This window comes from Stegostoma tigrinum, chromosome 6 (assembly GCF_030684315.1).
Source record: "Stegostoma tigrinum isolate sSteTig4 chromosome 6, sSteTig4.hap1, whole genome shotgun sequence".
Lineage (NCBI taxonomy): Eukaryota > Metazoa > Chordata > Chondrichthyes > Orectolobiformes > Stegostomatidae > Stegostoma > Stegostoma tigrinum.
In genome coordinates this window covers 83,190,407-83,217,534 of record NC_081359.1, presented here as the reverse complement: position 1 = coordinate 83,217,534, position 27,128 = coordinate 83,190,407, and the positions used below count along the sequence as shown (strand labels likewise).

Below are 27,128 nucleotides of genomic sequence, written 5' to 3'. Positions count from 1 at the left end.
GCATTGGATCCGGAGGTTGGTGGGGTAGTATGCGAGAACGAGGGGGATTCAGTTTTGGTTGCTTTGCGGGGAGGAGGTGTGAGGGATGAGTTGCAGGAAATGCGGGAGACACTGTCGAGGACATTCTTGACCATTATGCAGGGGAAGTTGCGGTCCTTGAAAAACGAGGACATCTGAGATGTACGGGAGTGGAATGCCTCATCCTGGGAGCAGATGCGGAGGAAGCGAAGGATTTGGGAATAGGGGATGGCATTTTTGCAGGAAGCTGGGTGGGAGGAGGTGTATTCTAGGTAGCTGTGGAGTTGGTGGGCTTGAAATGGATATCGGTTTCTAGGTGGTTGCCAGAGATGGAGACAGAGAGGCCCAGGAGGAAAGAGAGGTATCAGAGATGGTCCAGGTGAACTTAAGATTAGCTTGGAAGGTGTTGGTGAAGTGGATGAACCGTTCGAGCTCATTGTGGGAGCTCAAGGTGGTGCCGATACAGTCATCAATGTAACGGAGGAAGAGGTGGGGTTTGGGGCCACTGTAGGTATGGAAGAGGGATTGTTCCACGTAACCTAGAAAGGGGCAGGCGTAGCTTGGGCCCATGCGGGTACCTGTGGCCACCCGGTTTGTCTGTAGGAAGTGGGAGGAATTGAAAGAGAAGTTGTTGAAGGTGAGGATGAGTTCGGCTCGGCGGATGAGTGTGTCAGTGGAGGGGGACTGATCGTTAACATGGTGTAGAGCTGGATGAACACAGCAGGCCGAGCAGGAAAGCTGATGTTTCTGGCCGAGACCTTTCCTCAGAAATGGGGTGGGGTGGGGTGTGGTCTATGCCCGAAATGTCGCTTTCCTTCTCTGATGCTGCTTGGCCTGCTGTGTTCATCCAGCTCTGCACCTTGTTATCAAAGGATTTCATCAACCAGATTTAAACTACAGGTTTGATTCCATTTAAATGCTCTGTTTTCGTATTTTAACCTTAATTTCCCTTCATGTTTGGAAAGACCCGATGCCAGCGGAATAAAGAATCTCTGTTTTATGATCTTCAAGCTGTCTGTGTGCTTAAATCTCCCATTGCAAGTAAATAGGTCTTGTCACATTGGACTGACATGGAATAAAGGCATCATGGCTATTGTCTGGATCCTTGTGATTGATTGGACGATATTCCAAGTTTGGTCATGTACCAAACGTATGCTAAAGAATTTGAAGCCATTGTGCACCGTCTCTGAAATTAGATGCAATGCCTGCAAAGAAAAGTGTGCAACCAGTAGAGTCCTGCAGTAGGCGCGCTGTATGTTCTGGTACAGCCATCTTCTGTTCTCTTAAAAAAGAGAAAGCAACTGTTGCAGAGAGATAGCAGGAACTGCAGATGCTGGAGAATCTGAGATATCTAGGTGTAGAGCTGGATGAATACAGCAGGCTAAGCAACATCAGAGGACCAGGAAGGCTGGCATTTTGGGCCTAGACCCTTCTTCAGAAAAGGTCTAGGTCCGAAACATCAGCCTTCCTGCTCCTCTGATGCTACTTGGCCTGCTCTGTTCATCCAGCTCTTGGTCTTGTTATTCGAGCAACATGTTGTGCTTACTTTTCACGCAATTTGTCAGTCACTTTCCTTGTGCTACAGCGGATGGTAGTCTGAGCAAAACTGCAAATACCGCCCTGGAGAAACCAACAGGAAGAGAATCATGGCCATAGTCACTCTCTCAGTGGTAATTCTCACAGTGGTAATTCTCACCCTGCTCTGAGGCTCTAAGTTTACCTATGTGCACATCCTGTTGAAACAGGCCTGTAACACACTGTTTGAGGTGAGAGAACTGCTGTCTGAGGACGCTGGTGGTTATGGCCACCAGCTGAGAGTCCTTCATCCCAGCCTCCTCCGTCTTTGAGCACTTGTTGCCTTTGCTTCGTCTCCCTGCTGTGCTGTAGGCCAACAGGGTTTAGAAATAAAAGCATCTATAATGGAGTAAATGGTCTGAGGAGAATCTTTTAAAAATGATAATCAAACTTTTCACCAGGCACCACAGCACCTGGTAATGATTTTACTAATCTTAAAGGACAGTACAAACCATCAAAAAATCGAAGTTGATAGCAACTGGTAGAAGTCAATTAGTAACTACTGAGAGAATGATTCATGATTCATTTAAATCACACTGGCAGGAATGCGGTGTCCTTTGTACTGCTGAATGTGTTCGGCTGTTCAAGGTTAAAAGAGAGCAGTAGCTGGAGCATTGAGGCCTAAGATAGTTCCAACCACAGAAATTAATGTTACAACCTGGCCAAAGTCATAACATGCCTACCCTGCATGTTTCTGGCACATATTCATGTCAATCTATGCAAAATGGTGTTCAGTGTGGTCCGCAACAGTAGTTTGTGCATGTGTCACAGGTACCATTTTTGTCATGAAGCGGGTTGTCACAGGTAGCGCTGAGAATAAATGAAGTATAGAGCCAAATTTTAGGGCCATTGACTCCCAATAAATCAATTGTCAAGAAACTGGATGGAAAGAGTTACAGTTGTTATGGGAGACAGCAACAGATAGATACTCTGCTGATAATAATGATGCATGCTTCTGTTATAACAAGAGTGAAGCCTTGGGGCATGTCCAGGAGGAACTTGAGTCTGCACCAGGGTTTACCATGTTACCACGGTCTTTTTTAGTTTTAGAGATCCGTAGCCCAAAACAACACCCCTTGGCACATCAAGTTTGAGCTAATCAAAATCAGCACCTAACTATTCAAGTTACATTTTATAGAAGGCTTTGTGTGACTTTGCATCACAAGCGTACATCTAAATACTTGTTAAGTGTGGAGGACTTCTCTCTCTATCTCCCTTACAAGCAGTGAGTTCCAGATCTGCTCCACCCTGCAGGCGAAAACATTATTTACTCACATTCCATACAGACATGTTGACCCTTACCATAATCTGTGCCCCTGGACATTGATCCCTCTGGCAAGGGGAAAAGGTCCCTTTTTGTCTCCCCTACCTATGCCTACCATAATTTTATTTTTCTCAATCTTGTACCCCCCACCTCAGTTTCCTCTACTCCAAGGAAAATAACTCCAGTCTGTCCAATCTGTTTTCATCAATAGCCCAGGCTTCATTTTGATAAATCTTCTTTGCACCTTCTCCAGTGCAACGTGTCCCTCTATAATCCTGGATTCCAGGACTGTACATAATACTCAAGCTGTGGCCTAACCACATTTTATACAGTTCCAGCATAACCTTTTTACTCTTAAACTTTATGCCTGATATAATTAAGGCAAATATTCCATGTGCCGTTTTTAATCTTCCTGCCCTACTACCTTAAGGGATCGGTGGACATGCACACTAAGGTCCCTCTGATCCACAGTGTTTCCTAGGGTGCAACTATTTTAAGATGTTTTCCTTTGCCTTGTTTATCCTATCTAAGTGCATCACATCTCACTTTTCCAGATTGAATTCCATTTGCCACTAATCTGATCATTTATGTCCTCCTGCAGTTTAAGGCTACCCTCTTCATTGTTTGCCACTCCACCAATTTTTGTATGATCTGTGAACACAATAATCAACCCTCCCATATTCATGTCTAAATATTCATATTTACCACAAACAGCAAGGGCCCTAATATTTGCAGAACCCCACTGGCTTCTAATCATGAAAGCATTTCTCAACCATCACCCTCTGGTTCCTGCTACTTGATCAATTCTGGATCCAATTTGCCAAATTTTCTTGGATCCCGTGGACTCTTATTTTCACTGTCAGCCTCCCATGAAGGACCTTATTCAAAGCCTTGCTGAAATCTAAGTAGACTACGTCACATGCACTCTCATACATCATCCCTTATCTACACAACTGGTCACCTCTTTGAAAAATTCAATTGTTGATCAGACATGACCTCTCTTTAACAAAACCATGCTAACTCTGCTTGATTAATCCCTTCCTGCCCAATTGAAGATTAATTCTGTTCTTCAGAATTATTTCCAAACATTTCCCCACTACTGAGATTAGTGTAACTGGCCTGTAGCTCCCTAGTTTATCCCTTGCTCTCTTCTTTAATTGTGATACCACATTGGTTGTTCTCCAGTCCTCAGGCAACTCCCCTGTGGCCAGAGAGGAGGTGAAAATTAATGCCAGCACCCCTGCTATTCCTCTTGCCTCTGTCAACAGCTTGAAATAAATTTAACCCAACCCTGGAGATTTATCTACTTTAAAGCTAGCCAAACCTTTCAGAACCTCGTCTCTGCCTAAGCAAATTTCTTTAATAATATCATAGTCCTTCTCCTTGATTTCTACATGCGCATTTTTTCTTTGAATTTCTGAGTGAATGTGAAAAATACATTACATAGAGAGAGAAGAAAAATGCTGGTGAGATCTTATTGGAGTCAGGGTCTCACCTTCTCACTGGAAAACCAGCAAGAGAATGGTGAGATAACACAGTGTGAGGCTGGATGGACACAGCAGGCCAAGCAGCATCAGAGGAGCAGGAAAGCTTGATGTTTCGGGTCGGGATCCTTCTTCAGAAAATAGTGATGCCCCTTTGCAGGATGGTGAGCCAAACTATGAGCCACTAGGGCACTTGCAAACCTAGCACTGGGTATTTTCACTGGGAATAAGCACCCCAAGGTGGAAGACCATCCTACCATGGCCTGCCAACCAAACAGAGGCCAGCAGCATCACTTGTGCTTTGGCTGCTGCTGGAATGACAGGTTCCAGGATCTCTGGATTGAGGAGAAACCCAAACTGCAAATAGGTTGTGTCAGGAGCCTTCATGCCTCTGACCTAATTCTACTAGATGGAGGAAGGCAACAGACTTCTGGTACACCACCATCCCACCTATTTGAATATCCTGCCTTTGGGCTCACAAAAAGAAATGTAGAAGATTCTGCCCATTGTCTCTAGACCTGAAAGATGCTTTCAATAAAATCCTGCTGATATTTTTGTTGTTCACCAACATTTGCAGGAGCAGTGACTCCCTGCCAACGAAGATAGTAAATGTCATAAGATCACACACAGCTTTTTTGTTTGCATGGAGTGCCACATTCTCCACAAATGTATTGTTGCTAGTAGAATCTGGCAACCTTTAATATTATTTTGAAAAAGGCTTTGTTGACATTTATGTATTGTCGTGATTGTATTGGCATTAAAGCTTTGGCAACAGGGCAAGACACTTCCAAAGGTTATGCAGTTGCACTTCTCCCACAAAGAATTATTTAACAGTGGGCTTCAGAATGTTTAATAGTTCTGCAGTAGCTAGCGAAAAATGTCTGATCCATTACGTGTCAATATACATGTTCAGCATTGATATGAAACAGCTATATGTTTTTGAGTCATCTATTAGGATAGACTTTAGTTATCAATTGGCTGATTGGTGATAGGAGTCAGTTGACTGCCCAATCCGTGTGGTTGGTGTCTGTCACTTTGATGGATAAATCAACTAAGCTCCCTGGAAGCCAAACTAACTATCAGAAATGTGGGCCCATGTGATGATCTTCGAGACAGACAAAGTTAAGGTCTGCACCTAAGACCAGTAGCAACTTGTTCTTGTGGGGTCGACCTGGAAGTGCCAGTTCTGGTAATGACCTGATAAAACAGTGGACCATCAGCCCGTATGCTTCATCTGCCAAGATTACAATCGGGGACATTGAAACCCAGTTTGACCATTCAGTTGAAAGCTCCTATTAAGTTTAGCCACAAATCTTAAGTCATTTTCAGGCCATTAACCAATTTGATCTTTATGACATGAGCAATGTGCAGTTGTACTGCATATTTAATATGGACATTGCACTGATATTTTATAATGTAATGTCTGTATTATGACCTGAACTTATACTGAAGCCAGAATCTTATTGTTCTTTTATTGGCCAGGGCCAATCTAGAGTGTTTCCCCCCAATTCTGTAATTGTTGTGCAAGTCTACTGTAGCATTTCTGTAGGATTTAGTTAATTTGGAAAAGGCATTTTACACCAAGTATTGCAACAGTATGAATAGTAAGATTGAGGAAGGAACAACTACATGTAATATTGTATACCATTTAAAAAGTTACAAAGTCTTTGAAATGTAAAGTGTGCATTTGTAAATGGTCTTACAGGGCTGGAATATGGATACTGTGGTGTGGCAAAAGAACAAATTGTTATTTTGAAACAGAATTTGAACAACCAGTAACAATGCTGTCTCTTCCTTCACATCCTACTGACATGTCTTTACTCCTCCAATTCTGTATTCCCAAGCTCTCCCAATTTTAATAACTTCATCAATGGCAACTTGACTAGTTCATCTGTTCTGGAGTTGCATACCCAAATCTTTGCACTTCTTTCTCTTATACTTGCTTTTTAAGATGCTTCTTAGAGGCTAAATCTTTGGCCAGGCTTTTGGCCATCCTTCTTGACATCACCATGTGTGTTTTGCTCAGTAATTCCCTGTGAGGTGTGTTGGGGTTTTTTTTACATTAAAAACACCATATAAATAAATGTTATTATTGTCCAATTGATTTGCAGAACTGGAGTTGAGATCCTATTTGTGACATCTACAAGAGGCTGTTGCTCCTTCTGCAGACCCTCCAAGAGCAGCCTTTTTTCAAAATTCAGGTGGGTTAGCTGGCTGGCCAAGCATTAAGTGTCAATCCCACAATACTCTTGAGAAGGTGGTGGGGAGCTACTGCCTCAAATTGCTGCAATCTATTTGCTGTAGATGCACCCACAGTGCCATTAGGGAGAGAATTCTTCAATTTTGATCCAGCAATCTTGAAGGAATGACAATATATTTCTAAGTCAGGATGGTAACTGGCATGGAGTGGAGCTTGGAGGTTGTGATGTGCCCAAGTATTTTCTGCTTTTAGGCCTTGGGTTTGGAAGGTATTGAAGAGATTTGGTGAATTTCAGTAGTGTGTCTTGCATATACACAGTGCTGCTGATCATTGTCAGTGGTGGAGATAGTGAATGTTTCTGGGTGTGGTGCCAGTCAGGCTGGCTGCATTATCCTGGTAGTTGTTTAGCTTTGAGTATTTTGAGCTGTGCTGATCCAGGCAATACGGCATAATTCCATTACGCTCCTAAATTGTGCCTGGCAGATGGTTGTCAGGTTTTGGGGAGCCAGGCGGTGAGTTACTCAGCCTTTGACCTGCTTTTGTAGCCACAATATTTAGTGGCTAGTCCCCAGTCCAGCTTCTTGCCAATATTACCTCCGACGAAGTTGGTAGTGGGGAATCTACTGATGTTAACACCATTGTATGTAAAGGGATGGCAGTGAGATTGTCTCTTTTATTGGAGATGGTCATTGTCTGGAACTTGTATGGCATGAATGTTATTTGCCAGTCCAAATCTGGATATTGCCCAGATCTTGCCGTATTTGGACATGGATAGCTTCGGTGTCTAAGTGGCGTGAATGGTGCTGAACTTTGTGCAACCATCATTGAACATCTCCACTTCTGACTGTACGATGGAGGGCAAGTTGTTGAAGCAGCTGAAGATGGTTGGACTGAGGACACTCCTATGAGGAACCCCAGTAGAGATGCCCTGGAGCTGAGATGACTGATCTCCAGCAACCACAACTATCTAGTATGACTCCAATTAGTCAAATGTTCCTCCTGATTCCCAGTTTTGGCAGGGCTCCTTGATGCCATACGTGGTCAGATGTCATTAAAGACATAACATGAATTTGACAAATTGAAGAATTCAACTTAAGTGTATATCGGAGTAGAGTATAACCAATAACAGAGTATTTTGGATTGTCTCTGTTGTTTGTGGTGCTATAGTAGAAAGAAAGCTTTCCATTGCTTACCAGACTGATCTCCTCATTTTGTGGCGTCCACCTGCTATTGATAAAATAATGAAAGTGGTAGAAGAAGCCCCCATATGGACCTTGTTTCGCTACTTAAGGACCTGAATTCATCTAAGGGTGCGAGAGCTGTCCAACACTTCCCCTGGAACTGGTAAAATGGCAGCAGCAGTTAGGCGATGGACATACCAACCCTACCTACAATCTCACCCGAATTTACACCCGAATTTCCCAGCATGCTCTTAACTTCCTGGTCTGTGATTGGCTTAACATCTCTTCACTAAACTGCTGAACATACAGCCTGGTGTTTTTGCTTGAATTACTGATCTAAACTAATCTGTAATAAAGGATGGTAGGAATTGCAGATGCTGGAGAATCTGAAATAACAAGGTGTAGAGGTGAATGAACACAGCAGATCAAGCTGCATCAGTGGAGCAGGAAAGCTGATGTTGCGGGCCTAGACCTTATCTTAGTCTATAGTTAAATTTTTTTTAAGCCTTGTGAAATTGTCATGGCTGCTATGGAACACTTTTAATCCTATCTGGGGTCAGTTGAAAGGAGAATTTTGTGAAGAATGTCGCATCCATCCTGACTTGCAAATATATCGCCGCCGGTTCGTTCACTGTCTCTGGGTCAAAATCATGGAGTTCTCTTCATAACAGCATTGTGGGTGTATCGAGAGCAAATGAGCTGCAGCAATTCAAGAAGGCAGCTCTCCACTGCCACCTACAGGACAATCAGAGATTGACAATAAATGCTGGTATGGCCAGCAATGGCCATGTCCCATGAGTGAACAAAAAAAATTAGTTCTATAAAATAGCATATTTTCTCAAGTAGGAACACAAATCTGAAATCATTTATTAATGTTGAAAATGTTCAGAGTACACAGTAAATATATACAAAGAGAAATAACAGTCTCACAGTTTCAGTAAAGCCCTTTTTCAGAACTATCAGTTGGCACTGTTAGGATGTGATCTGTATTTCTACATAAAAGAAAGATGATGCATAAGTAAAACACATTCTACACAGCATTCTAATTTACATGATCTGATTTTACAGTCAAATAAGGTGACCTGAATGTGTCGCATGGTTAGCTTGAGTTTATAGTTGCATGTCAAATTACTCCTCTTCAAGTCGTACTTAGAATTGAGGGTTTTTGTGTGTAAATTATGGAAGTCTTCATGTAAAGGATGAATTACAGTTTAAAGTCATTAAGTCTTAATTTTCAGAAACAAACACCTGCATTATTACATGATAAATCTGGGAAAATTTCACAGCTTCACAATCATTCTGTTTACAGATGCTACCCTGTGGTGTTGGAATTCAGTCATTTTGTGTTGTGTGCAGAAGGTTCAAAATGTGAAATTACTATCACAGAAGATAAAATACTGCAGTGGCTCAAGCCTAACAATGCAATCACTAAAAAAATGGAATAAACTCAGGCATGGTATTTGGATTTTTTTAATGATCCATGAAATTAATTAACTAGCTTGATGGGAGCACTTAACCCAGCAGTTGCTCATTATTGTAATTGTTCCATCTTGTTTGAAGAAGAGGAGAGCAGGGAGGAGGATTGTTGGGAAGAAAAGTGAAATCTTTCTTTGGAAATTTTACTACACAAATCGAAGGGACAGCAAAAGGACAAAAACAATTTTCTTTAGAACATAGAGCCAAGGCTGCCAATAGGAAGCATTATAAACAAAAATACCTAAATCAGTTTTTTAAATTCATTCATGGGATGAGGGCGTCACTGGCTAGGCCAGCATTTATTGCCCATCCCTAATTACCTAGAAGGCAGTTAAGAGTCAACTACATTCCTATGGATTCAGAATCACATGTAGGCCAGATCAGGTAAAGATGACAGTTTCTTTCCCTAAAGGACATTAGTGAGCCAGATGGGTTTTTTCGATAATCGGCAATGGATTTTTTGTCATCGTTAGACTGTTAATGTCTGATTTTTGTTTTGATATTAAATTCAGATTTCCCCCATCTGCCATGGCAGGAGTTTAACCTGATACCCATAACACTAACCGGATCTTTGGATTAACAGTTCACTGATAATACCATTAGACCATAGACTCCCCATAAGTTTGGTGGAGGTGTGGGCAAGTGAGATACAATATAAGGCACAGATTCTTGGATATGTTTGTAGAGGATGGTAGACTAGCCAGAGGAGCATTGGAACAGCCAAGTCTAAGGTGACAGAGGCTTGGATGAGTCCTCAATAACAAGGGATGGGAGACTTGAGACTAGGGCCATAACTGCGGCAAGAGAAACTGGAACTTTCAGATTGGACAAAATGGACAGGAAACTAGAAACAGGAGAGCATTTAGTTCGGAAGAGGAAGGAAACATTGGCCGAAGTGCAGTTGGTGAAAGGGTGTCTGTTGTTGTGAGAAATGGGGCTAGTGGGGAGGTGGAAGAGCGAAGAGGAAATGACTAAGACTGAGAACTCTCCTGCATGTTTGAAGTCTACCTGGTGAGAAGGAAAATGGTTATTGGAGGTCAATTATATCTGGCCCAGTACATTATTGCAGAGGTCTTCAGTTCTTATTTGTGGTGATATAATGTTAGAAAGTGTTGATGAGATTGGACAAAGACAGAATGGATTTATGAAAGACAAAAGATGCCTAAAAAAATCTAGTAGAGTTTTTTTCAGGATATAACTAATAGGATAGATCAGAGAGAACCAGTGGATGCAGTGTATTTAGATTTCCAGAAGGTTTTCAACAAGGTACTCATAGTAGGTTAAAGCACATTGGAGGGGGAGTAATATATTGGTATGGACTGAGAGAAGTTTGATGGAGCAGAAACAGAGAGTGGAAATAAATTAGTCTTTTTCAAAGTTTTCAAGGCAGGCAGTAACTAGTGTGCTACTGTAAGAATCAGTGCTTGGGCCCCAGTTTTTCATGATATATGTAAACGACCTGCCCGAGGGAACCAAAAATACCACTTTTCTAAGTTGCAGCTGGTACAAAACTGGTTGGGAATGTCAGTTGCGATAATGATACAGAGGGGCTTCAAGGTGATTTAGACAAACTCAGTGGACCCACACGTGGCAGATGAAGTATAATGCGGCTAAATGTGGTTATCACTTCATTATGAAAGGAAGAATGTTATTTAAATGGTGATATATTGAGAAATGTGGATGTACAAGGAAATCTGAGTGTCTTTTATCATTGGTGATTGGAAGAGGATCTGAATTCAGAAGTGGGAATGTCTTACTGCAGTTACACTGGGAATTGGTGGTACCACGCCTGGAGTATTATGTGCAATTTTTGTCTCCCTGCCTAAGAAAGGATATACTTGCCGTAGAAAGAGTGCAGTGAATGTTTGCTGGGGTGGTACTGGGGATAGCAGAACTGACCTACAAAGAGAGAGAGATTTGATTGGGCTTGTATTCACTAGAATTTAGAAGGATGCGAGAGGATATTATACATGTGAAATTCTTACAGCCTATGTGCCGGGAGGATGTTTACTCTGCTCGGGAATCTAGAACCAGAAGACATTGTCTCAGGATATGGGATAGGATAGGCCATTTATGAATGAGATGAGGAAATATTTCTTCACTAAACTCTGTACCGCAGAAGGCTTTGGAGGCCAAGTCATTGAATATATTCAAGAGAGAGGTACATTTTTTGATTTTGAAGGCAAGAGAGGTATGGGGAGAAAGTTGGAAATAGGCATAGAGATAGAGGATCAACCTTGATCATATTGAATAGCAAAGCAGGCTCACAGGGTTGATTGCCCTGCGTTTCTACAGTATCACCCTTGGCCGAATAATCTTTGACTGCTTAATTAATGACCTTCCCTCCATTATAAGCTCAAAATCTGGGATATTCACAATGAATTCACAGCGTTCAGGATCCTCTGCGATGAATCAAATACGGAAGCAGCTTGTGTCCATTTATGCCAAGACCTGAACAACTTTCAACGGGTCACTGAACTCAAAACATTGACTTATTTTCTGTCCTCAAATGCTGAGATTCAGTGGCATTGCAGTTGCTTTCAACACCTGACGGTTATCAGAAGTTAACTGTACTAGTCATATATATACTGTGGCTAAAAAAAATGCCAACTGGGAAATTTATGGTCTATAACACATAACCTGACTCCCCAAAGCTTGTCCACCAACCTGAAGGCATTGCTGTGAGTATGATGGATTTACTTGCTGATACGAGTGTAATTTCCTCAAGAAGCTAAACTCAATCCAGCACAAAGTAATCTGCTTGATAGGCATTCTATCCACCGCCTTCATTGTTCACTCCCTTCACCATCAAGTTGCCAATGCAATAATGTGTGCTGTCTACAAGATGACTACAGCAATTAGCCGTGACTCCTTTTGACAGGACCTTGCAAACCTGTGAGCTCTTCCACCTAGAATGTCAAGGGCAGCAGATACTGAACACTGCCACCTTCACGTTTCTATCAAGGGAAAAAAGCATTTTGACTTGGTACTATGTCACCATTCCTTTATTGTCGCTGAATTCAAGTCCTGGAACACTCTTCCCAACAGTACAGTGAGTATAACTGCACAAGATGGATTGGAGCCATTGAAATAGATCACTACCTTCTCAAGAGTCATTGGGGTTGAGCAACAAATATTACCTCGGACAGCGATGCCCATATCCCTTGAAAGAATAAGGGAAAAACTTGCCTAATTGCCCTTCAAAACTGTTTATACTTAATTTCACAAAGGCACACTTAGATCTGTTTTAATTATTTTTGCACTATTTACATTTGACCTTTATAAAATGAGTTTCATTTTGTAAAGGTCATCGTTTCGGTTGAACATATTACCATAGCAGTTATGTGCCCCTTGTATGATTAGGCTAATTATGATTTCTAGTGACCTTATGATTATTCCACTTTTCAAAGAAACCTTTCTTTATAAAACTAAATAATCCAGGATCTTTGCAATAGGTTGTACTTCAGCTTAAAAGAGCTTCTGAAAGTATTCCATTGCTGTTGCCAAAATACAACTTGGAGATATCCACGTGGTTTTTCCAATCTCTCACTGTAATTCAAAGGAAATCCTGGAGAAATTATCATTTTCTTTAATAAAAAAAAATGAAGGGCAGATGCTGGACATCTGAAATAAAAACAGAAACTATTGGTTAAACTGAGCAGGTCTGGCAGCATCTGTGGGGAGAAAACAGTTAATGTTTCGAGTCCAGTGACCCTGCATCAGAACACTGTTCTGTTTTTGTTATTGTTTCCTTTTAAGTGAAACATTAAGCTGACGCCCAGTCTGCCCCCTGAAGTGAATGTAAAAGATCCTTTGGCTCCCTTTAGGAGGAAATTATCCTTGGTGTCCTGGCCAATATTTATTCCTTAGACAACATCTTCAGATCATATTATGAATTCCTCATTTGATGGCATTTTATGGGAGCTTGCTGTGTACAAATTTGCTTTGTTTCCTTCAATACAACTGGCACTACATTTCAGAAGTATTTCATTGGCTGAAAAGTGTTTTGGATGTCCTGCCGTCATGTGACTTTGGTGCCAAAGTTTTTCAGAAAGTACTTTCATTATTGATGTCAGCTGCGATTTGAGTACAGGAGGAGAATGCAAGCCAAGCAGATGGTTGAAGCTGGCCTCATTTTGGAATTAGCACGTTCTGATCAGGGTGCAAGTGAAGGCTGAATATCCTGCTGATGGCAGGCACCAGGTTAGATCCGATGGTAAATATAAGGCTGGAGAGAAATTGGGCTTTTAGGTTGGATGTGGGCATGTAGTTAGTAAAGGCTGTATCTAGAATCAAGACAAATAGAGCTTATAAAAACATTTATTTCGATTTAATGTTCTGAGAAACTTCAGACATTTAATGTGTATCCTGAATTTTTATGTGCAAATACCAAGTCAATAATGTTAAATGCACTGTTGAATTTTTTTTCTGTTTTTTTTAATATCTTGTTTGCTGTTTTTCCCCTTAAGCACCATAGAGCTTTACACAGTTTCATGACAGGATACATGATTTCACTATGGATAAAGAGGCAAGTCGTTTGGAAAAGGACTATGTTCATAATGTCTATGAGAGGATTGCCCCTCATTTCAATGACTCTCGTTACAAGGCCTGGCCCCGAGTACGACAGTTCCTCTTGGAACAAGATCCTGGCAGTCTCATTGCAGATGTTGGTTAGTATGTAGTTTGCTTGCTGATCTATTTGAGTGATAAGGTGTTTTAGTCAGAGGGTGCTTCTGTTTGATTTAGATGCTAAAATGATTTAAATCTTATGACCAAACTCTTCTGCTTATTTCCATAATGCGGTAATGTAAAAACTGTCTGCTGTGATTTAAAGATTTTCTTCTTTTGGATGGTTGTCACATAATTGCGCAACATCTTCAGCTCAACACCTTCAATATTGAAATTATCTTGTTCAGCTCCCCTCGATTTTTAAAACAAATGATGGATCTTCTGGTCCCAATATTGGAGAGCCCTGAGAATGTTGTCACTGAGGGCTGTAACAGCACTACAAACCCTTGGAAACTGATTTGTACTCAAATCTAGAAATGGCAGTTCACCTGGAAGGGTTCACTACGACTTTTCAGTCTATCAACTTGGGCTCATTCCCCTGTATATATCGAGTTATTAAACGTAATTTATTTAGCACAGCCCCTAGCGGGTGTAGATCCTACACCAGAAGCTCGGCCCTTTTATGTTAGGAAGAACGCATTAATAGTCAGCTTCCTTGGCTCTACATACCTCTTCCCCTGACCCCCTCCAAATGTTTCCACCTACCGAGCCATGTACTGCCTACCACCAAAAAAGCACCTGATGTCTCAAATGCTTTTCCTACAAGGGTCCCAACCTTCACCTTGTGTAAACTATAAATCATGCTGACCTCTGCAGTTTATAATCTGCCCTAGTATACAGATTCTGATTCAGCATATTCCTGAGGTTTTCATAATTCGACTTGTCATTTTCCCACATCCAATAATTTGTCTTATTCATTGATAAAAGTTTAAAGAAATGGAAATAAAAGACTCCCTTTCAATGGAATTATGATTTTGTTTCTCTCTGCTGAATTGTTGGCAGTAGTATTGAGGGTAGGAATATTGAATTCCAGAGTAATTCTGGATGAGTGGAAAATCAAATACTCCAGTGCTCCTTCAACATTTTTATTTGAAGGATATCTTTTTGAAGTTGATTATTTATGAATTATTTCACTCCCAAGTTCAAAACAGCTACCGCACTGGGATCTACCCAACAACGTGGGCTATTGCAAGGTATGTCCTGTACAGACAAATCCAATTACTGGATCATCAGTCTACACTTGATCATCAGTAAAATGATGAAAAGTATTGTCTACTGTGCTATCAATCAGCACTTGCTTAGCAATGATCTGCTAAGTCATGCTCAGTTTGGGTTCTGCCCAGGGCACTCAGCTCCAGGCTTTATTACGAGCTTGGTTCAATCATGGATATGAGAGTTGAGGTGATAGTGACTAGCTTTGACATCAAGACCATGTTTGACTTAAAGTAGCATCAAGGAGCCCTAGCAAAACTGAAGTCCGCAGGAATCAGTGGGGAAAATCTGACATAAAGCAAGACAGTTGGTTTCGGGAGTCAATCATATCACGTCCTGGACATCTCTGCAGGAACTCTTCAGGCAAGTATCCTTGGCCCAAAAACCTTTCTGCTGATTTATCAATGACCTACCCTCCATCATAAAGTCAGAAGCAGGGATGTTCACATCATGTTCAGCACTAGTCATGACTCAGATGCTGAAGCAGGCTGTGCCCAAATGCAGCAAGAACTGGACAGCATTCGGGTTTGGACTTAGAAGTAGCAAATAATACTCATCAAGAGACAATCTACCATTATCCCTTGGTTCTCAGTGCATTACTGTTGTTGAATCTCCACTTCAGGGGTTAGAAATTATTGACTTCTCAAAGTCTGTCCACCACGTATGAAGCAAAAGTCAAGATGTTTTGGAATACTCTGCACTTGCCTGGATAAGTGCAGGTCCAACAACACTCAAGAAGCTCAATACCATGTCGGACAGAGCAGCCCACTTGATTGGTACATCATCTGACAACTTCACCACTCACTCCCTCTATCTTGTGCACTGAACCAGCAGTGTGTACCATCTATAAGATGTACTGCAACAGCTCACCAAGGCTACTTTAATAGCACCTTCCAAACAGATGACTTTTATGACCTTGAAGACCAATAAATACATGGGACCCACTGCCTGCAAATTTGTTTTCCAAGCCACATACCATTCTAATTTGGAAGTAAATCACTGTTCCTTCATTATTGCTGTGTCAGAATCCTAGAACATCCTACCTAACAGCACTGTGGGTTCCTCTCTGCTACATCAACTGCAGCGGATCAAGAAGACCAATCACCACCACCCTCATTAGCAATTTGGCAAGGATAATAAACATTAGCCTAGCCAGAGACATCCACATGCTATTAATAAAATACAATGTTCAACTATCATGTACTTTTACTTGGGACTCTTTGATCACCTGTATACTTTTTATTCTACCTTATAAAAAATACTCCAAGTCCTCTCAAAAACTACGTTTTTGACCGTTTCCCCCAACTCTTCTTTTATTATTCCCTTATTGCTCAGGATCACTGACACCCTGTTCACTCCTTAAGTAAAGTGTCTTGATCTGTTTCGTTATGTGAAAGATGCCATAAAAGTGTGTATATTAGTAACATAGAATTCTGTTGCATTGTTAATGCAGCAGTGATATTGCAAAAATGTATTGCATACAGGAGGAAGGCTGCTCGCGAGCAGTATTGTGATGTACCATTCATTTAGCTTGTCCTTGAATTCAATGGACAATTGACATGGAAGACGACCCTGAAACTTTCAATCAAAGGGTCACTACTACCTCACCGCAATGGCCCCTGGCCATTGTTTACCTGGGAGCCTAGAAAATAAAATGTCATTATTAAGAGATAACAGAGCAGACCTGGAGGAACACAGCAGGCCAGGCAGCATCAGAGGAGCAGGAAAGTTGACATTTTGGGTTGGGACCCTTATTCAGAAAGGTGGGGGGAGCGGTGAAGGGTGCTTAGAAATATAGGAGGGGTGGGGCTGGGGAAGGTAGGTGGGATGGTGACAGGAAAGTTCAGATAGGGAGTGGTGACTTCAGGTGGGAGGGACACGTAGGTGGGAGGGAGAAGATCGGCAGGTTGTGTCAGTTCAGGGAGGCAGGGATGAGAGGGTGTGTCGGAGGAGCAGCACCCATACTTTGCTTGTGAGCCTACAGCCCGATGGCCTAAACGTGGATTTCACCAGTTTTAAAATCTCCCCACTCCTGGCCTCATCCCATGTCCACCCCTCCCTCTCATCTCCACATCCTTGACCTGACACAACCTGTCCAACTTCTTACCCCCTCCCCATTTCTGAACCCCAACCCGAAACATCAATGTTCCTCATCTACACTGTTATCCCTGACTCCAACATTTGTACTTCTTGCTGTCTCAGAATGTCATTATTGTCTCTTAGCATTTTGTTGAAGTAGTTTTGTATCCAAAGCAATATTGATGTGAGATAATCATGAAAGATAAGTTCATTCACGTTGAGTTGTGAGCTTCCACAGCCATAGTTTAGAATGAGAATGGTGATAATTGCAACAAAACTTAACCATTAGAAATAAATGGAAAATGATCTGAGTTTTTAAAGGAGAGGGTTTTTTAGGTTTTCAGGGACTTTTCTGATGATCTGTAATATGAAGTAATAAAAACCAGAATTGCTCAAGTTTGACTCCTGTCTTTGCAGTGTTTTGTGTTAGAATATTCCAATTGGTCTCAATGTTACTACACTCGAGTAGGGAGGGACCAGCGAGGAATATCCCTCTGGCTTGGTATCTAGTCATTGGTATTGGGAAGTATTCTTGTGGGGAAATTAGCTTTGAATGTCTATTTGCTGTCTAGGGTCCCAGGTAAACAATGGCCGGGGACCATTGTGGTGTAGTGGTAGTGACCCTTCCTCTGAGCCAAGAGTCCTAGGTTCAAGCTCCACCTGCTCCAGGGGTATGTAATGATATCTCTGAACAGGTTGATTAGAAAATTTTAAGAGCGGCTAAACAGTCAGGTGCCATTTTGCACAATTGAAGCCAGTTCTGGAAAAGTGCCTGCCCTGAGAAAAAGTCAGACAATTAACACCAAATAAGTAATAAGGAGGTTTTTTTTCCCTTCTTTGTTGCCACCTCTGAACCTTCCACCCCTCCCGCAAACGTTCACCTCACCTCCCTGCCTTAAATAACCCAAAGTATAAAAGTGTTATTTAAAGCACACAAAATGTGGCTCAGTGCCAGTGAGTACAAGTGTCACAATTCAGATTTTTCCTCTCTGCAGTTTTCTGGTATCATTGTTAAGAAGAACAGAGTGAACTCTTGCTCCTCCCTTTAGACTTTTCTACAGTTGGAAATCCATCAAACATTGTGCGGAGATTGCTCAGTTGAATGCCAAAATAGTCAATGCACCTTTTTCCATGTAATCGGACCTTATTTTGATTAAAATGGCCTACTGGTGCGACCATGTGGATAGACCATTGTTACCAGGCTTTTTTTATTAATTGATGGGATTTGGACATTGCTGGCTAGGCCAGCATTTATTGTCCATCCCTAATTACCCAAAGGACATTTTGAAAGTCAACCACATGTAGGCCAGACCAGGTAAGGATGACAGAGTTGCTTCCCTAAAGGACAATAGTGAACCAGATGGATTTTTACAGCAATTAACAGTGGAATGCTTGGTCATTGTTTGACCAGTTTTATTTTCAGTGTCTTATTGAATGCAAATCTCTTGATCTACCAAGATGGGATTTGAACCTATGTCCCCAGAGCATTGGCCTGGGTTTCTAAGTCACTAGTCTAATAACATTACCACTATGCCATTGCCTTCCTGAAGCCCCCTCTGCAGGGTGCTCAATAACACCCTGGTATTGTTTGGACATTGCTGTGCCAATTTCAGTGAGTGGGAAAGCTCAAAAATCTAAACATGGTACTGGACTTGATTCCTTTCTGTGGAATCAGGTCTCATTGAATCTAAGGGCAAAACATCCAGGGGCCCCAGTTTAGATTTAGGGCCAATGCCAATGAGCATTATTTGATAACTGGTGTGAAATGATAATGTAAGCATGCTGTGCATACAAATAGTTTGATGAAATTGCTGAACCTGATGAGAAATGGAATATTGCTGTTTGTGACATTGTATGCCAGCACAAACTGTTTCCTTTTGGAGCTTGCTTCCACTGGAACTTCTGAAGATGATCAGCGGCAAAGCCTGAGAAACCAGGTTTCTCCCAATCTTCCATGAACACCACAGGGTAACTTCTACCCAGAAGCTTTTGGTCACTAGAATTAATTTTGTAGCTCAACATGAAACTTTTTCAATCTGAAACCCTTCTTCCACTTGATGTCTCCATATGTTAGAATAGTAGTTCATAAGCCATCAGTTTATAATTGTAGTGTTCAACTTGAAGTGGGCTTCATTATTTTTGGTTTTGTATTGCATGGTATATTTTAATGAAACAAGTACTCTTACATTTTTCACAACACTCTTTCCTTAGGATGTGGAAATGGGAAGTACCTTTGTATCAACAAGCAGGCCTACAACTTAGGTTGTGACTATTGTCTTCCCCTAGTAGAATCAGCAAGAGAGCAGAGCTATGAAACCATGGTATGTGACAGCCTGCATTTACCATATCGGAATCAGTGTTTTGATGCCATTCTATCAATAGCAGGTGAGAATGTAATTTTTTTCTCTATCTTCAATGCCATATAATACCCAAACTCTCATTCTTTCGTGGCATGTGGGCATCACTGACGAGACGAGCATTTGTAGCCCATCTCTACTGGGGAGAGTTGCCATAAAAAAGAGACTAACGTGTATAGTTCCTTGAAAGTGGAGTCACAGGTAGACAGGGTGCGGAAGGTGGTGTTTGGCACGGTTGCCTTCATTGGTCGGAATATTGAGTATAGAAGTTGGAAAACCAGGTTGCAGCTGTACAGGACATTGGTGAGGCCAGTTTTAGAATACTGCACTCCATTCTGGATGCCCTTCTGCAGGAGTAATATTGTTAAACTTGAGAGGGTTCAGAAAAGACTTCCAGGGATGTTGCCAGGGTTTGAGTTACAAAGAGAAGCTGAATAGGATGGGTGTCAAAGGCTGAAGGGTGATCTTGTAGAGGGTTATTAAATCATGAGGCATATGGATAGGGTGAAATGCCAAGGGTTTTTCCCTCACCATAGGGGAGTGCAAACCTAGAGGGCATAGGTTTAGAGTGAGAGGGGAAAGATTTAAAACAGGACCCGAGGGTGTTGCATGTATGAAATAAGCTGCCAGAGGGGATGGTGAAGTTGGGTACAATTTTAACATTTACAAGGAATCTGGATGAGCGTGTGAATAGAAAGTTTTAAAGGGATATGGGCCAAATGCTGGCAAATGGGAATAGGTCAGATTGGAATTCTAATTGGCGTGGATGAGTTTGACCGAAGGTCTGTTTCCATGCTGTATGACTCGAAGTGCCCTTTATTGAAGTGGCTTACTAAACCATTTCAGAGAGCAGCTAAGAATCAATACGCTGCAGTGGTTGTACAGTCTCCAATAGACTAGACAAGATAAGGATGGAAGATTTCTCTTTCTGTTGTCCAAAGATGTGCAGTTTAGGTAGATTGACCATGCCAGATTTTCCAGGGATGTGCAGGCATATCCATGGAATTAGCAGGGTTATGGCGATAAGGTGGCTAGGTGGTCCAGGTGGGATGTTGTTTGGAGGGGCTGACAGCCCCCTGAAGGGCTGCATGGCCTCTAGTCTGCACTGTAGGCGTTCTATAATTCTATGATGAGAAGGGTTGAATGACAGAAGAATTGATCTTACGTGGCTCAGCAAAGTGGTGATGCACTGAGAGGAAAACAAAACATGAGAAGAAGCAATGTGAACATGTATGCAGCTGACTGAAACAAGTGGGTTCACTTGGGTTTTACAATCAGTGTTACTGTAGTCATAGTCAAGGTTACAGGCAATGCTCCAGATTTATTTATTGAATTTAAATTGCAGCAGGTGACATGCCCTTGAGCCTTTTCCTGGATCGCTGGTCCTGTGACAATACCACTATGGCACTAATCCCTGAATATATACAGTGTGGTTTTGCATTTGTTCACACATAAAATGAATTCATTAAAAGTTGATCTATGTCTTAACACTCCATTTGGTTCACTAATGTCTTTTAGCAAAGAAAACTTGCCATTCTGTCCTGGCCTGGCCTATATTCCAAACCCACAGAAACATGGTAGATTCAGAACTGCCTCCTCAAATGACCGAGTAAGCCTCTCAGTTCAAGGGCAAGTAGAGGTGAACAGCTAATGCCACTTTGCCAGTGACTCCTACATGTCATACACGCATAAACTTCCAATGTTAATGATTCACTGAGCTTAGAATTGGAAAGTAAAATTACTCATGTTCAATACATTTTTTAAAAAATTAAGAATCAATGTCTTCGTTATCCTAATTTGGAAAGCATTTGTTTCCTGTTACATCTTCAGATATGTTTGAACCTTAGTGATCTAATTGTAAATTAGACGCAAGTAGAGCTCTGTAAATAAAAGCCTGTCTCAGGTATTCTGATTAAACATTAATTCATAAACCCCGTGCAAAGGAAGCATTTCAGTCTTAATAATTAACAGATAACTCGGTCATCTTAATTCAGAGTTAACAAATTAACCTTTATTTCATACGTTCTTATTTTGAAATTCACATTTTTCAACACAATTTAATTGTATGATTTATAGGATCTGTGCCACACCTGTCTAACTGAGAAGAACCTATTACACACGGCAACAAAACTCAGTGACAAATTTTACTGCAGTTGCATCCATTAGTTTACCACTGAAAAGACCACACTCCAGCCACTGGTGGTGCAAAGTAGATCAATCTAAGTGCTGTGACTCAAAAAGCAGATTACGGATGAGGCTGGAAATTTGAAATAAAAACAGAAAATGCAGGACATAGTCAGGTCAGGCAACATGTGCAGAGACAGTTAACATTTCAGGTTGATGACTTTTTCATAAGAAAAGCTGGAAATGAAATAGGTTTTGAGCAAGGGGGAGAAAGAAAAGGACAAAAGCAAGTTCCGTGATATGATGTAGGATGAGAAGATGTGGGTGACACGGTGGCTCATTGGTTAGCACTGTTGCCTCACATCACCAGAGACCTGGGTTCTCAGTTGGATTAAGAGACAAGTGGAAACTCCATGATAGGCAGTGCTGCTGCTAGATAACTGAACCACGGCTCTGTTTAAATGAAATGCTCAGATGTCTTAGAGCAGTTGAATATCTCTGTTTTGCTGGGGTTCACTTGGTGAGTGAGAGAGAGAAATAAACACCATGCAGAAAAGACCTGTCAAGCTGTACTCCTGAAAAGGCAACTGAACCAAACAGAATCCATGCAATTAGGAACGCTGTGAGTAACTGAGTACCCATATTTTGATGTTGTTAGCAGCAGGAGAAAGTTCTAGGAGATGGTAGGCTGCTTAGTGTTGCGGCCAGGGAACCAGAGAAGTCCTGAAAGCATTTGGGCTCACTAGAGGAATTGTGCAGTTAATAACTTGCTGCAGCAGAGAGTGGGAGGTGCTATTGGAAGCCCATAGGATGTGCTTTGTGCAACTGAGCAAGATTTCAGTTCAGAAAAAAATTCCAGGGCCAGCACTGACAAACTAGAGTTGTGAAGTTGTGCTTATGACTTGAGAGTTAGAGTGCAGTTTTCAAGAATCCAGAAGAATTAGACACAAAAAAGGAAGGTGGACAACAAGAACGTGAGCAGTCGTTGAGACAGTTCGTAGTTGAGGAAGTTTTAAGGACAGATTGTCAAAAGTGAAAATTATAATCCCTTGTGAAGATATGATGACCCACAATGTCACTAATATCTTTTGGGGTTGGGGGGTGTGGGGGTAGAGATGAGAATTACTGAGAAATCCATAGCACTGATAATATTTGTTATTTGATGTGCTATGTGGGATGCTCAATTCATACTCATCTGTAACCCATACAGGCCTCGTCATATTTGGGTTTAAAGAATATAAATCATTTCTATCTTTGCACTGTCTAAATGTTTTTTGTCAATAATTTTTACCGGTTTGATTGAGTATATTGTTTTGGCAATAAACCAGTTATTTGTCATTTACTCTCAAAACCTGACAGACTTGTTCTTGACACTGAATGTAACACAGTCTGAGAGTTAGATGATTGGTCAGATCACCAGCCTGGTTAAATGTATGTTGCGACCAGTGGAGGATTGAGACTAGTAATAAATTGTTGCACACTGCCTCCACATCTACCCCCCGCCCCCCAAAAAAAATTAGTTATAACAGTATGTGGATAAACCATTTCTCTTGTGGCGTTCCTCATGATGAATCAGAAAGTATGTTGTTTTATAAGCAAACAATCTTACAGTGAACAGGAGACTATTCCGCCCTGTCCGCTGTTTGAGGGAGCTATCTAAATAATCGCACATACCCATTCTTTGCAATGCAAATCTACACGTCTCAACTCTAAATCTAATTCAAAATGGAAACTGTTTTCACCACCTACCAGGCACTGTATTCAGGTTGAGAGGTCTGGATAGGATGTGGTGATGAGAGCTGCATGATCCAGCACCTAGTATTATAGGTATTAGTTCTCATTTGTGGTATGCTATATGAATGATAAGATTAACTATAACTCTTTCCTCTGTGTATAAACTGGACAATAATTCAGTGCGCTGTCAAGGCAAGCTGCATTGTTAGACTTACAGTTTTCCTTTTTTTTGAGATTCCTTCATGGGATCTGGATCTCACTGGCTATATTTATTGTTCAGTGCCTTTGAGAAGATGGTAGTGAACTTGCTTAAACCATTGCAATCTTTGTGGCGTAGTTACATTGAATGTTGTTAGAAAGGGAGTTCCCGGATTTTGACCCAGCATGAGTGAATGAACAGTGAAAATATTCCAAATGAGGATGTATATTTCTTAGAGAGGTGCTTGCGTGTGGTTCTGTTCCCTTGCATCTCCTGCCCAATTTTTTCTAGCTGGTAGAGATCGCAGATTTAGGTGTTTCAGTGGTTCAAATGGGTGTTATAAATTTAATGTGATTGTTTGAAGAGAAGCAAGGAATTGTCAAGGTGTCTTGGCTAATATTTCCTCCTTGATCAATATCACCTAAACTCAATTAATTATTCATCTCTGTTGTTTTGAGACTTTTTTGGCACATGGTAGTTGCTGCATTTGTTTGAAACAAAATCAGTTCACTTCAAAATTAATGCATATATATTTTATATAGAGAGAGTATTTGATATCCAATGCAAGTCTGCTTTGAACTGTTTCCTGTTACTAATTTTATTTTTTTTGTATGTCACCAACTATCTTTTTGCCTCCTTGCTATGATTTTTTTTTTCTCATTCTACCTTCAAGACTGCCATACTTTTCATTGTTGTGGGTGTCTTGTCTCTGGATCCCTTCTTCCTGTTACCTTTCTGTTGTCTCTGAATATTTATTTTGGTCTTGTACATATTAATTTACTGATGTACCAGAACACACCCTTCACCTCTGGTAATATACACGAAAAATTGACAGGCCCTAACAACATTTTGAGAAAGTACGGGCTCGTGGCTGGTAGTATTTGGGAGTGAGCATAAGCAAAACAAAAAACAGGAATAAAAGATTGTACACACCCAAAGATCCAAAGAGACATTGAAGGGCAAAAGCTTTAAACAGTGAAAATCAATAATATAGATCTGGAAGATGGAGTAACTCAGGAACAGAAATAATCGAAGTTTGGCTCACAATGTGGAAAAAGCCAGTAAGAAATGTCATGAAAGAATTCGTAACAGTATGCAAGTAACTTTGAGTAATTTTAAGATAATAAAATGTGAGGCTGGATGAACACAGCAGGCCAAGCAGCATCTCAGGGCTGCTTGGCCTGCTGTGTTCATCCAGCCTCACATTTTATTATCTTGGAATTCTCCAGCATCTGCAGTTCCCATTATCTTTGAGTAATTTTAGTTATGATGAGAGTGCTGATTGAGTCAGACCTGTTATTGTGCCGGTTCGTTGGCTGTTTTGCCATTTTGAATGCTTATTGAAAAAATTTGATTTTAAATTTTATGTGTTAATTGTTATTTTTGCAATGTAAATAGTGAAGTAGTTTTGCTAACCATGACTTTGAAAATATACTCATTTAACATACATGTTTTGGTATGCATGTATGTGTGTATACACATCAATTACATGTAATACATCCGTACATATCGTAGTAAAGTGTTTAAAATTTTACTTTCTATTTTAGTGGTACACCATTTTTCCACAAAACAACGTCGTATTCAAGCAATAAAAGAAATGGCAAGGATTTTGCGAGTGAGAGGGAAAATGATGATCTACGTATGGGCAATGGAGCAAAGTCGACGTAAATTTGAAAAGCAAGATATTTTTATTCCATGGAACCCTACGCCACCGCCACCAAATTCATCAAGATCCAAAATTCTGAATGAACAAAATACATCATTCCAACAAATTAATAATGATTTTTTTCACAAAGACAAACCTTTAAATTCAAATAGGTTGCCTAACAATGAATTCAGTATGTGTAAGAAATACATTAAAGGAAACCAAGTATCCTCTTTGGTACCGGAGAATACGTTAAAGGTTGAAAAATCTTTAAATGTGTGGATATTTTCTCAATCACTGAATTCTTCACTCCAGTTTAGCAGCAATAATAGAACAAAATCCCCTAAAGAGGTACGAATGCTTTGGGATTATATTACTTCATTTAAAACAAATAATAAGTCCATTGAACAAGGAAAAACTGACAATGTGACCAGATTTGAATCTAATGTATTTTCCTGTGGGCAGAGTTCTGAAGATATCTTTGGTGTCTTTTCCAAGTCACGATCAATTAGCCATTACAACGGTTTAGATTCACTCACCTCATTCTTTGAACACCCATGCATGGGATCATTTAAAATGCAGGAGTCTTCTGGCATTTTACGTACCTGTTCTGAAGTTTCCTTGCCTGATCTTACTTCACAGGCCTTGTTCCAAAATCAGTCTTTGAACTGTGCCAATGAAAATGAATCCACAAACGACTCCACTTATGAGAATATCAACAGCATGCATCCACAAATGCAGAGAAATGTGACTACTGACTCAAGTAACTGGCCTTTGGAGCCTCATGTACTGGCGAAAGGCAAAAAAGATCAGATTAATTACAACAGTACTTGCCTCAGATATTATCATGTTTTCAAACAAGGAGAGCTTATTGAACTCATAGAAAAGCACATTGAAGATCTGCAAGTGATTCAAACATATTATGATCATGCTAACTGGTGTGTTGTTGTGGAAAAAGTCAGAGCTTGCAAAATTTGAGACTACGTCATCACCTTGCTCTGAGAGTAAGGCCAGTAATTAGTTTTAAATTTTTGTATCTTTTGGAAGTGTCAGCATATAGTTTTCATGTGTTTTATTTAATTTGTGTGTTATTGATGTGCCTTTTAACATTGCAGGCAGTGACAATAAATGAACAATACGTTGTAACCCGCATTGCCAAATGTTACCACTGTGATAGCTAAAACTTTGCACTCTTAATTCAATCATTTTAATTTCATTGCCTTGAAATGTTTTAATAACTAATATGGTAAACTACTAGCAAAATCTTGCTAACTTATTTTACACTACAGTTGCGTGTACAATTTATTGTGTTCTAAATTAATTATGGGAGTTGTCAAGAAATGCCATATATACCCTCTGAATAAAATTTTGATGCAGGGAAGTTAACTTTCTTTTCTGCCTGGTCTCAAGAATATTTTGAAGTCCAATGTTGTGCCTGTTTTTGATTTCTGAGCATCTATTCTTGGCTTTGATCGAACAGACTAAAGTATTCTGCAATATTGTCTCAAAGATAGTATGGTTAGTTTAATTACAGGTCTCGATTCCAGTACTGATCACAATCTTATTGCTAGTGAAACAGACACTTTTTCTCCTCAAATCAGCAAATGATCTTTATACAACTATCAAAGCTTTGATTAAACTCCACCTGAAACAGTACCACTGAAGATCACTTTGAAGTTCATAATATACTTTTACTGCTTAGAGTTTGCTTAGAAGTTTTGCTGAAACTAGAGCTGTGACCTCTTTGTTATGCTGCCCTACTTATTTTTCTTCCTGTCACCATTCCAAATTGACATCTATTTTGGATGTATTGTAGACCCAGATCAAAGTTATTTTTGACTCCTGATGTCATTACCAAGAAAGTAAAAAATGGTTCATTACTGAAAGGTTTCTAACTTTCCAATTTTTCATTTCTCATTCACATGGTAACATCAGTGGCAAGTTATCTTGTCAATGCTTTTAACCTTGCAGTGCTCAGGACAATAGTGAGGATACTAACGTGTGTATATAT

The 27,128-nt window shown here is 40.6% G+C and overlaps 1 protein-coding gene across 5 annotated transcripts in view; it reads left to right on the top strand.

The window, feature by feature from the left end:
- The window catches only part of trmt9b (tRNA methyltransferase 9B), a 64,952-nt gene extending 38,423 nt beyond the window's left edge, over nt 1–26,529 (top strand). For 2 of the 5 annotated variants that reach the window (XM_048532110.1, XM_048532109.1), the window contains exons 2-5: nt 6,453–6,542; nt 13,668–13,868; nt 19,270–19,443; nt 25,020–26,529. In XM_048532110.1, coding sequence (XP_048388067.1) covers nt 13,715–13,868; nt 19,270–19,443; nt 25,020–26,095 — 1,404 coding nt within the window. In that variant the 5' untranslated portion in view covers nt 6,453–6,542; nt 13,668–13,714 and the 3' untranslated portion in view covers nt 26,096–26,529. Of the gene's footprint in view, nt 1–6,452; nt 6,543–9,157; nt 9,179–12,655; nt 13,415–13,667; nt 13,869–19,269; nt 19,444–25,019 lie in introns of those variants that run through there. The other 3 variants (XM_048532115.2, XM_048532114.2, XM_048532111.1) reach the window with 3 other exon arrangements.
- Nucleotides 26,530–27,128: the final 599 nt, after the last annotated feature.